The sequence below is a fragment of the Cajanus cajan genome, chromosome 2 (assembly GCF_000230855.2).
Source record: "Cajanus cajan strain Asha chromosome 2, NIPB_CcT2T_4, whole genome shotgun sequence".
In the NCBI taxonomy this organism is placed as follows: Eukaryota; Viridiplantae; Streptophyta; class Magnoliopsida; order Fabales; family Fabaceae; genus Cajanus; species Cajanus cajan.
This window is the reverse complement of record NC_138518.1, coordinates 63,493,203-63,508,253: the sequence shown is the minus strand read 5'-3', so window position 1 is coordinate 63,508,253 and position 15,051 is coordinate 63,493,203. Positions and strand designations below refer to the sequence as shown.

The 15,051-nt window shown below is 31.2% G+C and overlaps 3 protein-coding genes across 5 annotated transcripts; all 3 read left to right on the top strand.

Annotated features, from left to right (window-relative positions):
- Positions 1-4,396: 4,396 nt before the first annotated feature.
- HSA32 (Aldolase-type TIM barrel family protein) lies at positions 4,397-7,172 on the top strand. The gene is made up of 5 exons (XM_083068645.1): positions 4,397-4,697; positions 5,181-5,372; positions 5,473-5,683; positions 6,565-6,788; positions 6,888-7,172. The coding sequence occupies exons 1-5, from the start codon at positions 4,575-4,577 to the stop codon at positions 6,996-6,998; spliced, it is 861 nt and encodes a 286-aa protein (XP_082924771.1). The 5' UTR covers positions 4,397-4,574; the 3' UTR covers positions 6,999-7,172.
- A 1,616-nt stretch (positions 7,173-8,788) lies between these two features.
- LOC109817879 (uncharacterized) lies at positions 8,789-12,191 on the top strand. Of its 3 annotated transcripts, none has more exons than XM_020383230.3 (2): positions 8,789-8,976; positions 11,514-12,191. In XM_020383230.3, the coding sequence occupies exon 2, from the start codon at positions 11,554-11,556 to the stop codon at positions 11,845-11,847; it is 294 nt and encodes a 97-aa protein (XP_020238819.1). In that variant the 5' UTR covers positions 8,789-8,976; positions 11,514-11,553; the 3' UTR covers positions 11,848-12,191. The 3 variants fall into 3 exon arrangements, with proteins under 3 accessions (XP_020238819.1, XP_029124548.1, XP_020238820.1); XM_029268715.2 differs by lacking the exon at positions 8,789-8,976 and adding an exon at positions 8,983-9,174; XM_020383231.2 differs by lacking the exon at positions 8,789-8,976 and adding an exon at positions 8,983-9,191.
- Positions 12,192-13,099: 908 nt separating this feature from the next.
- LOC109817873 (uncharacterized) lies at positions 13,100-14,748 on the top strand. The gene is given in 2 exon segments (XM_020383223.3): positions 13,100-13,471; positions 14,392-14,748. Coding segments are annotated over 2 exon segments (423 nt in total). The 5' UTR covers positions 13,100-13,168; the 3' UTR covers positions 14,512-14,748.
- The last annotated feature ends 303 nt before the right edge of the window (positions 14,749-15,051 follow it).

Below are 15,051 nucleotides of genomic sequence, written 5' to 3'. Positions count from 1 at the left end.
GCATTCATCTCAAATACAAACATATAAACATAGGAAGTGAAAATACATCTAATCCGCACGCAACATAAATAAGGTACAAAGGTAGGCACACACAACTATAACATCATTCACACCTCACACTCATATAAGTATCCTTTTATACAGCTACTATAATCATCTCCATGCATTCATTCATCATTCACACTTAGCAAGTCATACAATATATTTTAATGATAAATTAAGACTCGTGCAATGTATGCTCATAACTCTATTTGTATGTGACACCAATCTCCCCCTCATCATCAAGAATACAAAATAAATAGGAATAATGGAACAAGACAACTCCATCGAATAGTGTAGGGATCATCCATCAATATAGTGATCCCCGAATCACCTCAACTAGGAGATGTTAATCAGGGTGTTATCTAAGTGTTACAGTTGACAATGGTAGCCTCTTATTCTCATTAGAAGTTTCTCCACCATAACACCCCAAGAATACAGGTTGATGGTTTATGATATACTACTTGCATAAATTCACACTATTCAACAAAATAAAGTATGAATGCATGGACACAATACACTTAATACAACAACACCATGCATACTCAACTCTTCGAGTGTCACAACACTAAACTTACTCATCATATTTCATCATCAACATTCCCACAATATACAATAATTCAATTATTCATTTTTCAATTCACAACACTAGACTTATCCATCATATCTCATCACATTACTCATAGTAATTCAACATATCATATATCTATATAACTTTTCATACAACATCATCACACAACATAGCATTATACATTATTATTACTCATACTATTCATTCATCACATATTATAGCATTCATTATTATAACATCATTATCATAACAACTCAATTATAACGTACATCATTATCACCGAACCTTAAACATCATAACATTATGTACTATTATTACTTGTATCACATATAGGCACTTAAAGAATAAAACAACTCACTAATATCACTCATAAATTATCTTTTCTTATCTTAAACTTTTATGACATCATGTGATTTAAGTATGTTATTTAGAGATGTACCTATGCTATCAAGTTGATCTTAATTTTATTAGAAAGTTAAGATAATTATCTAAACTTTTATGTTGACCTCAAAAGTTAATTCTATCAACTACTATTTTTAAAAATTACAAAACTATAGTATTTAAGCTTAACTTTGACAACTTGACTTTTATTAACTAATTGGATCATAATTTGAGTTCTATACATCTTTTTTGGGTGATTCCGACATCATTGAAAAGTTAACATCCAAGTCTACAAATCTTTATAAATACCACAAAACTTAATTTGGTCATCTAATAGTCCTCGCAATGCTTATAAGTTTCAAACGTTACATTTTGTGTATAGAATTTGATACTCATCTTGTAACTCAAATAATTCAATTTTTTTAACATTTTTATGTAATTCTTAAGTCTAAACTATAGTCCTAAATGTTTATTTTCTAATCCAACAAATGAATCTATTTGGTTAATCATGTTGAGAGAAATCAGCTAAACACTATGATATATTCATACTAGAAACTTCAAAATTAAACAAATTACATCAAAACTTTCAAATCATAACCCCCAATATATCTATGCACATCCTTTTACTTCAATTCATCATGCATCGATCAATTATATTATCCACACTCAAATAATAATAATAATATACTCTCAAATCATGCAACTCATTCAATCCATCAAACTTCTCAAGTTCATACATATTATATCCTAATCTATAAATACATTAATTTATACCAACAATTCAATCCAATGTCAATTAACACTCAAATTCATATAGTATAAGATAATAAAACATTAATTCCTTCTTAAGCAGTCACATAGATCAAATTTAACAATTTATTGGGCTTAGAGATCACCCATTTACCCTTATGCCTCATATATGTCCAACGGATTCAACAATATCACTCTCCCTACCTAGAGTGAAGATTTCGTAGAACAACTTATTACTTCCTATAGCTTTGGTCACTAATCCATGCCTTCCCCAGTGGTCTCCTTTAGGTTTCCTTCTACGAGTGCTCTAAATTTTAGAAGATGCGCATAATAACTAGGGGTGAGCAACGGGTGGGTTTGGTCGGGTTCGGGTGAAAAATGTCCAACTCGTTGTAAACCGACTTTGAAAAAATGTGACCCATATCCGACCGACTGAGCTTTCGATTTGAGGCGGTTCGGGTTGAAACGGATTCGGATTTAAGCGGGTGGGTATAATCGGGTTTGAATTTTTTTGTAGACCAATTTATCTTAACGAAGATGAAGCTTAAAATGATAAAAAAATATTTTTAAAATAGTGTATAAAAATAGAATGAAGGTGACAATAGATAAATAGATTCGTAGTTGAAACATTTACAAACTAAAGAAGCAAAAATAAAAGATAACAAAATTCATAGTTGTTACATGGAAAAGAAATATAAAGTTAGATTACAAAACCATAAGAAATCACAGTCACACAAAATGTACTCAAAATGGAGATAAGAAGATGGAAAAGAAAGACAAAGAAAGAAGCAAAAAGATAACTCTAAAAATGGACTAGTGTGTTGAGAAGTTGAATGAGGAAGGAGAAGACAAAATAAATATCTAAGTTATGAGAAAAAGGAAAAAAATAAGTTACAAATTGATGGCTATATTATACTTGAAATAAAGACTTTTAAATTTGGACCATTGTTGTTTAGTTATACAAAAGTAATAAAAATTTAAACTTATCTCATTTTCGGTTGGGTTCGGTTTTTAGCGGATTTAAAAATTCAAAACCGAACCCGCCCAATATAACCCGTATAAAATCAAAATTTTAACCCGATTTACCCATAAGACCCGCCCGAACCCACCCAAAAGCAATATTTTTTTTCGGGTTTTTCGGGTTCGGTTCGGGTGTCGGTTTAATGCTCACCCCTAATAATAACCTAATCCCTTCCCTCTTTTTTTTTTTAATTTTTAATTAGTCTTTGAGTTGGGCTTAAAGTCTAGCCCAAAATCTTCTAATTTATATCTCCCCTTTTATTTTATTGACAAAATAATTTCTTATAATATTCTAATTTATTTATTATTTAAAAAAAATAGATGTTACAATCACCACTATCATTGACATTACCATTATTACTCGTTACTATCACTAATAATGCCACCACCACCATCATTAAGGTCATCACCAACACTTTAAACCTTGATACAATCACTATACTAAACACCTTATTGTCTTTGTTACCAACGACAATATTATCATCATTACTATCACCGTCATCACTAGTAGCATGATCATCACTACTATTGTTATCACTGCCAATATCATGAGTAACAATGTCAACATCATCATTAGCACCATCGTCATCACTTTCATTACTATCATTAACATTGATACTACTATTACTATTACCACACAAATACATCTTAAACAAAATTTAATAGGAGTAGATTTTTCTAAGTGGTTTTATTTTAAAATAAAAAAACAAAAATTATTGTATAGAAAAAAATCAATTAAAAATCACCTCCAAACAGATTCTCATTTGGGTGATTTTTAGTTTAATTTTTTATTTTAAAATAAAAAATTATTAGTTTCATATTTCAATTTTAAAAATTATTTACATGCAAGTGGTTCCTTTCCTTTTTATTTTTCATTTTTAGTTTAATTTGTATATTTTTAAAAATAAAAAATTATTATTTTCATTTTTTAGCTTTAAAAACTATTTACATGCAAGTGGTTTGGACGCCCATGAGTTTAATCCTTTGTATTTTTATTTAGGAATCTTCTCTTGACATGGACATGAGCCCATGAGTTTTGCTTTGGACGGGACGTAGCGAAGCCCATTTATACCATGACATCAAGATGGTTTTGAAGTTATCCGTTCTGTTGTAGGCGGTGTGGTGAGAGAAAGAACAAATATAACGGGAGGCGTATTAGAATAAAGATCCTTTCTACTTCCCTTTCTTTCCATTTTTTTATTATAAATTTTTTTTTAAGTATAAATATTACACTTCTTAAAATATGCATTAATTTCTTCAGTTTTATTTTTTTATTTTTTATAAAAGTTTAAAAATAAAAGAAATGAAGAGAATTCATTTTCGTGCATTAATGCATAATTAACTTGATTTCAAATTTTATGCGAGTAATTTGAAATATAACTCGCATTGTTAATTGCCTACGTCATGAATATTGCTGTAAAAAATTCAATTAAATAATTGTTCTAACATTAAATAGTTATATTAAATTCATTAAAAAAACAATTTTAATTTATGAAATGTAACTCGCGATTTGATCATTAAATGTGGTTAATAGTTAAAAACTTAATAAAATTACATATTAAATATTAAACTACCAAAATAAATAAATAAATACGTGTTACAATCTGGCTGATGCAAATGGCGTCGAAGAATAGCGAATTGGTTGAGTTATTTCGAGCGTCTTCTAGAAAGAACTCTATCCATCTATTTCCTCTGTTCCGAGCTTGGCTATGTTGTTTTCTTCTAAAGTCATTCGGGAAAGGATTGGGAGAGAGAAAGGGAAAATCGAAAGCAAAGGAATAAACGGAATTGGAACCCCTCTCGTAGCTAACTAATGGCAGCGTACCGATGGAAGAGCTTCGAGGAGAACGAGGATAGGCCCGTGAAGCCTCGTCGTTTTGGCGTCACCGAAATGCGAAGCCCTCACTATAATCTCTTTTCCCACAACCTTCTCCAGGTAATCCCATTTTCCTTTTACTTCATCACTCTATCGTCTCCAATTGGTACTAGAGGAGTAATTATTAGTTGCATGTTTCAATATTACATATTTCTGGCTAATCTAAGTAATCATAAATTTATTTATTTTTTCATTTAGTGACAAAGAATTAATAATGTACGGGTCACAAATTGTGTGCTGCATATTACTTGGTCTTTCTCATAAATGTGTAGGTAGATATAATCATATAAATTATAATTGATGAGAATATTTTAGTTAGATAATGTAATTTTTTCACGAAAATTGTTTGCATTATCTTGCGCTACAAATTATAAATTTAGCTAGAGAACTATTAGACCTAATCATGTGATTGTAGTTGTGACAATATACATAGGGTGGTAACTGGTAAGTTTTAACCATGTAGTCGTCACTGTAATTTCGATAAATTGAGATAAAGAGTATTATTTTGGAGCACTGTGTTTAAGGGAAATATGTTTTGTGCAGGATATTTTCGAATCTATGGGAGAGTATGTTGACGGGTTGAAGTTTTCTGGAGGTTCTCACAGCTTGATGCCAAAGGCTACTATCAAGCAAGTGATTGACATGGCCCATCAGCATAATGTTTATGTCAGTACGGGTGATTGGGCCGAGCACATGATTCGCAAAGGTCCATCAGGTTTCAAAGAATATGTGGAGGTCTCTAGTCTACCCATCTTATTATTATTTTTGATGAGTTTTGGTTTGTGATTGCTGGAGTTGTAATTTGGTTACATTTTTTTTTTGTGTGTTGTTGCAGGAATGCAAGCAGACGGGGTTTGACACAATTGAGCTCAATGTGAGCTCACTTGGGATTCCTGAGGAAACCCTTTTGAGATTTGTCCGCTTGGTCAAAAGTGGTGGTCTGAAAGCTAAGCCTCATTTTGAAGTGAAGTTTAATGAGTCAGATATTCCCAAAGGTGGTGACAGGGCTTATGGGGCTTATATTCCCCCAGCACCTAGATCATTCGGTAGGATATTTAACTCTCTGCATCTATCTACACGTGTCTGTCTATCTTTCTTTTGAATTGGAATTAATCATATTTATGCCCTCTGATAGATGCTATGTTCTGGAATCTGCATTGTATAAAATATAGTAGATAACAAGTTATGTGAAATAATCTTAATGAATATGTTCCTGTTTCAGATTGTACTAGTTGATGATATAATATTTGTGAATTCAGAAAGAGGATTCACTAATCTGTTGTTGTTAAGGCTGATATGTTGTGTAATTGTTTAAAGTATGTTCAATTTACCCTGTGTACTGTGTTTCATACTCAACATGCAATAGTTATTTGTTTCCCTTATTCGCGTGACACTAGGACAGTGTATCATTTAAAATTAAAATTTAGCCATTCTCTATCTTTCTTCTTGTTGTTTGATCTTTTCTTTCCTAATTTGAGCAAAAGAATAAGTTTTTAAGTTCTGAGGAAAAGTTTTATCAAAAGAAAGTTCTTAAGAAAGAAAAATATCTAAATTCAGATGTTCAGTTCGATAGGTTTTGTTTTTCAATTTAGATAAATTGCTTAATCAGATGGGTGAAATGCAGATTACGGATTCATCACCTTATTCCTTCGCATAGATCTACTATGAATGTTTGTAGAATCAAATGGGTAGAGGCAGGATAGGGATTCAGCACCTATGAGGTATCTATGTATGAAGACATTGTTGTTAAACTTATTATTTTACATGCTACTGTGTTCTGTTTTGAGTCGTGCTAATGAAATTCTCAGGCACTAATTCACTGTTACTTAGTACATCTAATATTTTGGACTATAGGTTGATTGGCAATGAGAAATTTAGAATCAACACAAAATATTGGTTTAACCATAGTTCGAATTTATTTTCACAGAATTTGTAGAGGATGTGGATCTCTTGATCAGAAGGGCTGAAAGATGTTTAGAAGCAGGTGCAGACATGATAATGATTGATGCTGATGATGTCAGCAAACATGCTGATAACATGCGTGCTGATATTATTGCGAAGATCATAGGGCGCCTTGGTCTTGAGAAGACTATGTTTGAAGCATCAAATCAGAGAACATCCGAGTGGTTCATCAAACAATATGGTCCTAAGGTAAATGCTCTGCTAGATAATTCTAGTCATAGTTTCCCTTTTTACTACATAAACTTAAGAATAAACGCTTTGTTGACATCATTGAACACCGTTGTTCAGGTGAACCTCTTCATTGATCATTCGCATGTGGTGGATGTGGAATGCCTCCGGGGACGTAACTTGGGTGTAAATCATGCTTCTGTCCTTGGTTCGTCATATTTCCTGTTCTGAAGTGATGGGAATTCGTTTAGCACCAAGTGGGATTGATCTGTTTGTGTATAATTTAAGTCTTGAGTTGTGTGATACAGACATACAGTTGGTGTGATACGTATTTCCTTTAATGAGTGGAGATTGAAAAAATTTAAATGGAGAGATTGAAATAAATGTGTCATGTTTTTCTTGGAATTTATTGCCCTTCTTAAACTTGTCTTGGATTATTCGTTGAAATAGCCCCTTATCCAACGAAATAATAAATGTGAATCAAGATACTACCTCCTCATAATTACGCATTATGTTTCAAAAGTTTAAAGTATTTTTCTAGACTTTTAAGTTTTGTTTAATTTTTTTTAATATTTCAATGTAGCTGCTGTCAAAAAAATTCAATGTATCTTCATATTATTTTTTTTAATTCTATTTTTATATGTAGTTAAGTAACTAAGACATGTTTAAGCGTAGCATTAATATTACTTATTCTATCTTAAACTGATTGCAGAAGAATGTCTCAAAATAACTAATATTTTTAAAATTTCATTTAATATTTACTATTTTTTTTCTTCTTAATTTGTCTGTTTATGAATTTTTTTTATCAGCTATAATTAAAAGTAATGTTTTTAAGGAATAATGAGACTATTTTAGTAAAATAATATTAAAAGTGATATATATATATATATATATATATATATATATATATATATATATTTAGTTTCTATGTATAAAAATTTTAAACTTAAGTGTATCTTAATTTGTGTGTAAATTGTTAAAAGAGTTGATGTTTTGAAATGAGGTTTATTTGGATAAGTTTTTTTGAGAAATATTTTTAATGAAAAAATATGAAACAAAATTGAAATAAGTTATTCAATAAGTTAACATTATGTTATATATAACTTAAAAAATTAAGTTTTAGAGAAGTCAACATAATTTTATAACTCAAATTATAAGATTTAGGATAATTTGTTGAAGACAATTTTGTGGTGGCATCTAATTTATTTATTTATTTATTATCAGTGTATGTTTGATTTAATTGACTACGATTAAACATTGGTTTATATAAATCAACAATGGATAGAGTTGAACTTTGGACTTGTTAATTGTCACAACATGGGAAATAACTTTCTAACGAGTTTAAAAATTTATGATGATTAAAATAGAGATATAGACATTCTTGTATTTGATAGAGAAAAATAAATAGAAGGAAGAGCAGAGAAAGAAAAGGAAAACAATTTTATAAAAAAAGAATGAAAATAAGATTTGTTTTGATAAAAGAGAATTAGGAGAGGATCAAAGTTAATTTTTTTAAAAGATTATTTTGTTTATAAAATAATAAATCAAGTTATTATTATTATTATTATTATTATTATTATTATTATTATGATGGTGATGTAAAGAAAACACACTGAATTTTAGGTGTTACATTATGCTATTCACTCATTAATGTTACCATTTTCGGTATTTATTTAGAGCTATGTTTGTATGAAGTTTTTTATTTTTATTTTATTTATTATTAATAACATATTTTCTAATTGTTAAGAACAAACAAAGAAAATTTGTAAATACCTTATTTTAATAATATAGAATATATGATTTGTTCATTTTTATTTTTCTCCCCCACTCTCTATATCTAAATGATTCGAGCAATTAATTTTAAAATTATACATAAGTATAAAATATTTACTATCTTAATAACTAATTTTTGATAGAAACTCTGATTATTTATTTAATAGAAGTGTTTTAAGAGTTTTTATTCAATAATAATTTTAAGGGATTTTTCTTGTTATTTTTGCTCCTTTTATATTAGGAGTTGATTTATTTAGCGAAAAGGCCGAAAAAGGAAGAAGACATGATTGGATGCAGAGGGTTCGTCTCACATGGCATCACGCCATTAAGACATTCCCATTCCCTTTCCCATCTCTTTCGTGGTTGGTGAATACATTACGACCTTAACGCTCTTCATTACGAAACACACGCTATTGCACCACCTTCGAAGTCAAAGGTAACACTTTTTTCTTCTCTTCTTTTCACTCCAATAACCTTTCCATTCGTCATTCTCAGCTTTTATGTGTGGATTTTCCGTTAGCTATCTTATTATTGCGCCTTCCATCTTTTGTGTATACACTAATGGGGAAAATGATATTTTCCCCTACGGGTATTGGAGCGGTTAATTTTTCCCAAATCAAATATTTTTGTTCAGGTGCTCTGTTCTACCAGGTTCGCTTAATTTTCGATCTGGTTTTCACCAGTTTAATTTTCTTTGCATAATTGGGTGTTGTCTTGTTTGATTGGGGTTTGGGTTTCTGTAGATTGGACCAATGGAGTTGATATAATATAATTAGGATTTATGAACTGGGTAATTCCGAGAGTGGGCGAGATTGTGTTGAATCTACTTTGCTGAGGCATTATGTTTTGAGCTCTTGATTTTCCTTGTGTTGTGCGTCTTGATTTTGTTGAATGTTAATTTGATTTTCCCACGTATTATTGCAATCGTGGCTGTTGGACTAGGTTTAATATGATGAATAGCAGGAAAATACTGCTGTGATTTGTTGTGGATAGTTAAATGTGGATGGAAGCAACTTGGATTGGCGCTGTTGTCTTCTGACATTGCATGTCTAGTGGCTGTGTTTTAATCAATTCAGGAGTACCAAAAGTCCATGTCTTGTGATTTGTGAATATGATATTCTAACAATGTTTTGAACATTATTTTAATGAAAAGTATTGGCTTCCTATTGATTCATACAGTATTAACCACAGCTGAAGTTCACATATCTCGTCTTTTATACGAGGAAGAAAAACTAATTCTCATTTTTATGTTCTCATTAGTCATTACATTGGAAGATTTGTTCTTGATATCTTTGGGGGGTTGCATTGGTTTAAATGTTGATTTATTCTGTTTTGATTGTGTCTTCCAGCCTCTGCAGTCGGATGGAATTCTGATATTTTCTTTTTGTAGAGAGATTCTGAGATTGTTTACTAATTAATATTTTTGCTGAGGCTGTTTGATCTATGATTCTATGATAGTTTGGCCCACTAGGTTTGGCTTTGTGCTGAGTGCAGGGTATGGACAATTTGTATAAGGTCTTAGGTTCAAAACTCATTGCCTGCATTGTGCACAAAGCGCACACACACACACAAAAAAAAACTATGATAGTTTATGCCTGCCCATCTGTTTTTCTAGGCTTTGCATGATTGAGGAGACTTCTTTCACCATGTTGTTTTGTATTGTAGTGGAAGTGCTTCAATTAGCTGGTGTTTTACATCTATTCAATATGTGGGAATTTTCTAATTCTATATAGGATTTGCCTAAGCTGTGAGTAACTTGTAGAAATTATTTTCAACGTACATTCTTGCATTGAGGTGACACACGTTGATATTTATTTTTTAGGTTTTGATTGAGGTTTGAATGTAAATACAGCAGAGAAACTGTAACTCTTAGGTTATGCAACTTTGCCATCTTCTTGCTTTCTGTATCTGATGAAATGAGTGTGAACTTATGGCTTTGTTTACTGCTGAGATTTTTTCATCTTGATGAGGCATTATCATTTAGTTATTCATAGAATTGGAGGACTAAGGTGAGAGAGACTGTTTTATTTGAGGGAAGGCGTTTTACTAAATTCTGAATTTCCTCTTAGGTTTTGCATGAAATGGGACTCTGATTTTTAAGTAGACATAGAGAGCATATTAGGTGAGAACCAGAATTGAGCTAATGGTAATCACACATATCCCCTAGTGTGATTATCAAATGATATTTCATTATGTTAATTCAAATCAATGTATAAAATACTTTTATGATTATCCGTTAATTTGGATTAATGAAACAAAGTATCATATATTTTTTATTTATTTAAAAAAATTTGTAAATTTAACTTTTAATTTATCAGTTGGATCATTGAAATTCGATATAGAATATGAGTTATTGAGTAAAATAAGTCTATCAATACTTGCTCTTGTAGTAAATGGATTCTCCTCTCTCTCTCTCTCTCTCTATATATATATATATATATATATAAGTTGCCAAATGTCTTCTATTTCTTTCACATGTTTCTCGACTCTTATTGTTATTAACTATTGTATTTGTCTTAAAATTGTGACTTTCTGATTAGTAATTATGAATATGCCTTTTATTATGGAAATATCATATGTATATATATATGAAGGGACCAAGTTACTTCAAGAGTTACTCGATAGAACTGTTGTATTGAGAGAAATAAAAGGTTTGGATGGTGAACAACTATCTTAAAGTTACCCTTAGATTAATTTGATGCCTCCTCTCTCTCTCTATTTATATGTCATGTAAATCATTTATTTTATATATGGAAATATTGTGATAGCGATCGCTCCGCTACCTACTATCCCACTTGGCCGCCTTGCTATCTACGATTGATAACTATGCTTTCGTTTAGTCTAATGTCATTGTGTAATTCATATAGCTGATCTCATCTGGTGAGATAAGACTGTTCTTAATTATTGTTGTCGTCATCGTATGGGTTCATTAAATTTCCTCACACTCATGTTAATGCTTGGCATGTTGTACAGATTCAGGCAGTGCAATCCCAAGATAGTCATTGTGGAAGCCATGGTTCTTGAATCCATTTTATCTGCTCCTCCTATGAGGTCACCATCTTTCAAGAGGCAGTTTACAAAGTATGAACTGGGTAGTTGGTCAACACTCTTTAAGAGGCACCGCTTCCTCTTATCTGCACTTGCTCTACTAACTATCCTCTGTACCATTTATTTATATTTTGCGGTTACATTAGGGGCAAATGACTCCTGCTATGGGTTGAGTGGACCTCAGAAAGCTTCCTGTCACATGGAGCAAGTTAAGGCTTCTGTAACCAAGGGTAAACTGAAAAGTATGAGACATTTCTGATTTCAGTACAAGTTATTCTCGACAGTCTTTGTCTTTTCCTTTAGGTGACATGAATCCGAAATATATTTTTTGGTTCAGTGTTGGTATTCTATGTATTATTATGTATTCATACTGTTTATCTTAGTATTTGTTAGCCAAAATGTACATTGCATGTAGAAAGCAATTTCTTAATTGCTAATTTTGCGGCTGCTTTCTCGTCGTGGTTAGCATAAGATCGCTGAGCATTCAAGCAGCCCAAATCAAGTTTGAGTTTGTACAATGTTGGCTAAATCAAAACTTCTGATTTCTCATTTGTGTAATACGGTTGTTTCAAGTTTAAATATGGACCTTTTCATGTTGGGTCATTTTCGTTGTGGCAAACAAGGAAATTGAATAACTTCCACAATGAGTTGGGAGAATGATGCTCACGTATAACATACTGCAGGTTAGGTAATAAAAAAACCATTTCTCAATAATTCTATTTAAATTATTTCAAATATTAAAATTAACTTGAGCACGTGCTTGAATTGTAAAAAGAATTTACCGTTAATGTAAAAAGTATAATCCAAGTTATGTTTATTATATTTTTTACATCATTAAAAAATTGACTATAATAATGACTATTTAAAAACTAAAACTTTCAAATAATGTATCATATTAAAATTAAATCTTTTAAAGAAATTGTTCTGATATTTATAGAGTTTATTAGCTTCAGTTTTGTTTTACGAAAATTTTAAATTAAAACTATGTTTGGAACACTTATTAAAATTATATAGGTTTTTTTAAAGAGTTAATAGACTTAAAAAAAAAAATATTTGAGCATCTTTTTGGAAGTTAAAAAAAATTGAAATATTTTCAAAATCTACCACAATTTTTTCTTAAATCAATGGTCCTGGAATGATATTTTAGCTTGCAAAAGAAAATAAGATAGTCTTTAGTGGAACATTCCCATTTTCGATAAAAGAACTAAAATAGCTAGATAAAATAATTTTTTTAATTTTTCATAAACAAATTATAATTGTCATCAATTTATGTGTCATCTGAAAAAATGTATGTTAGAAAAATGAAGAAAAGTTTAGATAAATTATAAAAATAGGTATATATAATATCATTAGCCTAAATTATTTTCTATAGATGATTGAGTTTGGGCTTCAATATAAGCCCAGTATATTTTTGTAAACCAAAAACAATTAAAATAAAACCTAATTATGAGTACCCGACCCGATTCAAAGATGAAATCAGTCGGGTCAAATTGCTCGGAATTTCCTGTGTGGGATGAATCATAACAAGTTCATAAGCCATTCAACAAAACATATTTGAGGTTGTTGGAGGATAGGATACGATGTCGATGGAGAAGGAAGCTTCAAGCTCCACACCTAATCGCAAATTATCGTGCACTGCTCACTTCGATGCTCTTTGGTTCTGCTACTGTAATAATACCCACTTCCCTAAAACCTAAAAAGCCCATGTCTTTTCCAATTGGGTCATCCCAGTAACCATAAAGTTTGTGCCTTTATTGTGTGCAGCCCCGGTTCACCAAATGCAGCAGTATTACAGGCTTGGTGTTCTTGACAATTGTTCCGAAAAATGGAAAGCCATGGTTGATTGCTTAACGCTCAAGACCAAACCTGCATCTCATGTCCAGGTTGGTCCCCAATGAGTTTTCAATAGTTTATATGTGCTGAGAACATTTTTAGACATTGGTTTTATATTCTTTTGTCATGCTCCAGTAGTTGGTGCTGCACTTGTGATTTTATAAACGTCTTATCTTTGTGATCTTATTGGCTATGATAGCTCTGTCACTAAGTCCTTAATGACAGTATAAAAATGTAGTTAAAAAAGGCTGCAGTGAATGACTTTTGCAAGGTTTGAGACTGGACAAGAGTTTATAAAGTTAGAAACTAAGGTGATCAATGCTTCAATCTGATTGCCAGTGAAAATTTTGTAAGGTTTACTGAAAATGTAAGTTGCTCATCATTTTCATTTTTAACGTTACATTGTTTTTTAACTGAAGTTTTCCAACTGTTTTGGCACGCACAAAAAGGGAGAGCCTCCTTATTTTATGCTGGAGAAAGTGATATAGGACAGTTCTGTGCATATATTAGTGCTAGGCATAGTCTTGAATATGCCTTCAAGTACATCTGCAGCTTGATTCTGCCTTACGAGAACAACTGATTGCTGTGTTGTAGGGATATTGAGACTTAAGAGGACTTTGACTTCTTATGATTTGTATACTGGTACATGTGTATTTCAAATTTGGTTGTACGTTATTTCACATTTGTGACTAGAGAGTTAAGGAATCTACCGTACCAACTATGTCTTACAACTTTAATTTCTTATGCCATCAAAGAAAATTATTTCTCTTCATTGCTACTTTTGCTTTTCTACTTGATTCCCATGTTTCACTTGTATGAATGGCGAACAGCACAGAACCATGAAATGAGCAAGAACTTGTAGTTGTAAATATTTCTTTAACTCATTATGTTACATAGTTGCATGGTTTAGTTGTTGTGACATAACAATTATCTTGCTTTTCCTTTGGGTAACGCATACTCCTGCATGCAGGAAGTTCTGGAAGCTCAAGAGAAAGCAAAGTTGAAATCACACATCTGGACTTTTCGGACACCAGAAGAAGCTTCTTATCACTGGAAAAAACTTTATGGTCATTTAGACAAGCCTGAATAGTGAAAATCAAATTGTGCAAATTAATATTATGTACTGCCTTCTGATTTTGCCAAAAATTATGATTAGAAAGGAAGAGACTATTAGAGAGGAAAGAGTGTTCATATCAAATTGAAGATTCCAGATAATGAGATTTTTATTCTCTGTTTTTGTGCAGTCATCGCTTTGAAGATTGCATCCAGATGACTTGGCGTATTGAGTTTCTAATAATATTTTAAAATTGTATTGACTTTGTTTTCATGGTTCTTTCTCCTGATGAAATTTGTGTCAGTTGATTCATGGCCCTTATATGATCATGTCATTTTGAGCTGCTTTACTAGTTGGATTGCTGAAACTTGAAGGGTTAACTTGCAAATCAAGTGTAGATAGAACACTTACTTGTTATCATCATGCAAGTAAATATAAGTGACAAAAAAATAACGGATTGTCCTATGATATCTGTCTAACTGCTCTTGCAGGATTTCTCATTGGATTTTAAAAAAAATTAAGGTAACTTTAAGTACTCGTTTCTTTTATAGATGAACATTGGTTCGGATAGAATCG

What these genes read in the sequence shown, in the direction of transcription:
- HSA32 (XM_083068645.1), top strand. Translation starts at nt 4,575, where the DNA reads ATGGCAGCGTACCGATGGAAGAGCTTCGAGGAGAACGAGGATAGGCCC. An exon ending in CCCAGCACCTAGATCATTCG is followed by an intron (nt 5,684 to 6,564) that starts GTAGGATATTTA and finishes TTATTTTCACAG; the next exon opens with AATTTGTAGAGGATGTGGAT. An exon ending in TCAAACAATATGGTCCTAAG is followed by an intron (nt 6,789 to 6,887) that starts GTAAATGCTCTG and finishes ACCGTTGTTCAG; the next exon opens with GTGAACCTCTTCATTGATCA.
- LOC109817879 (XM_020383230.3), top strand. Translation starts at nt 11,554, where the DNA reads ATGGTTCTTGAATCCATTTTATCTGCTCCTCCTATGAGGTCACCATCT.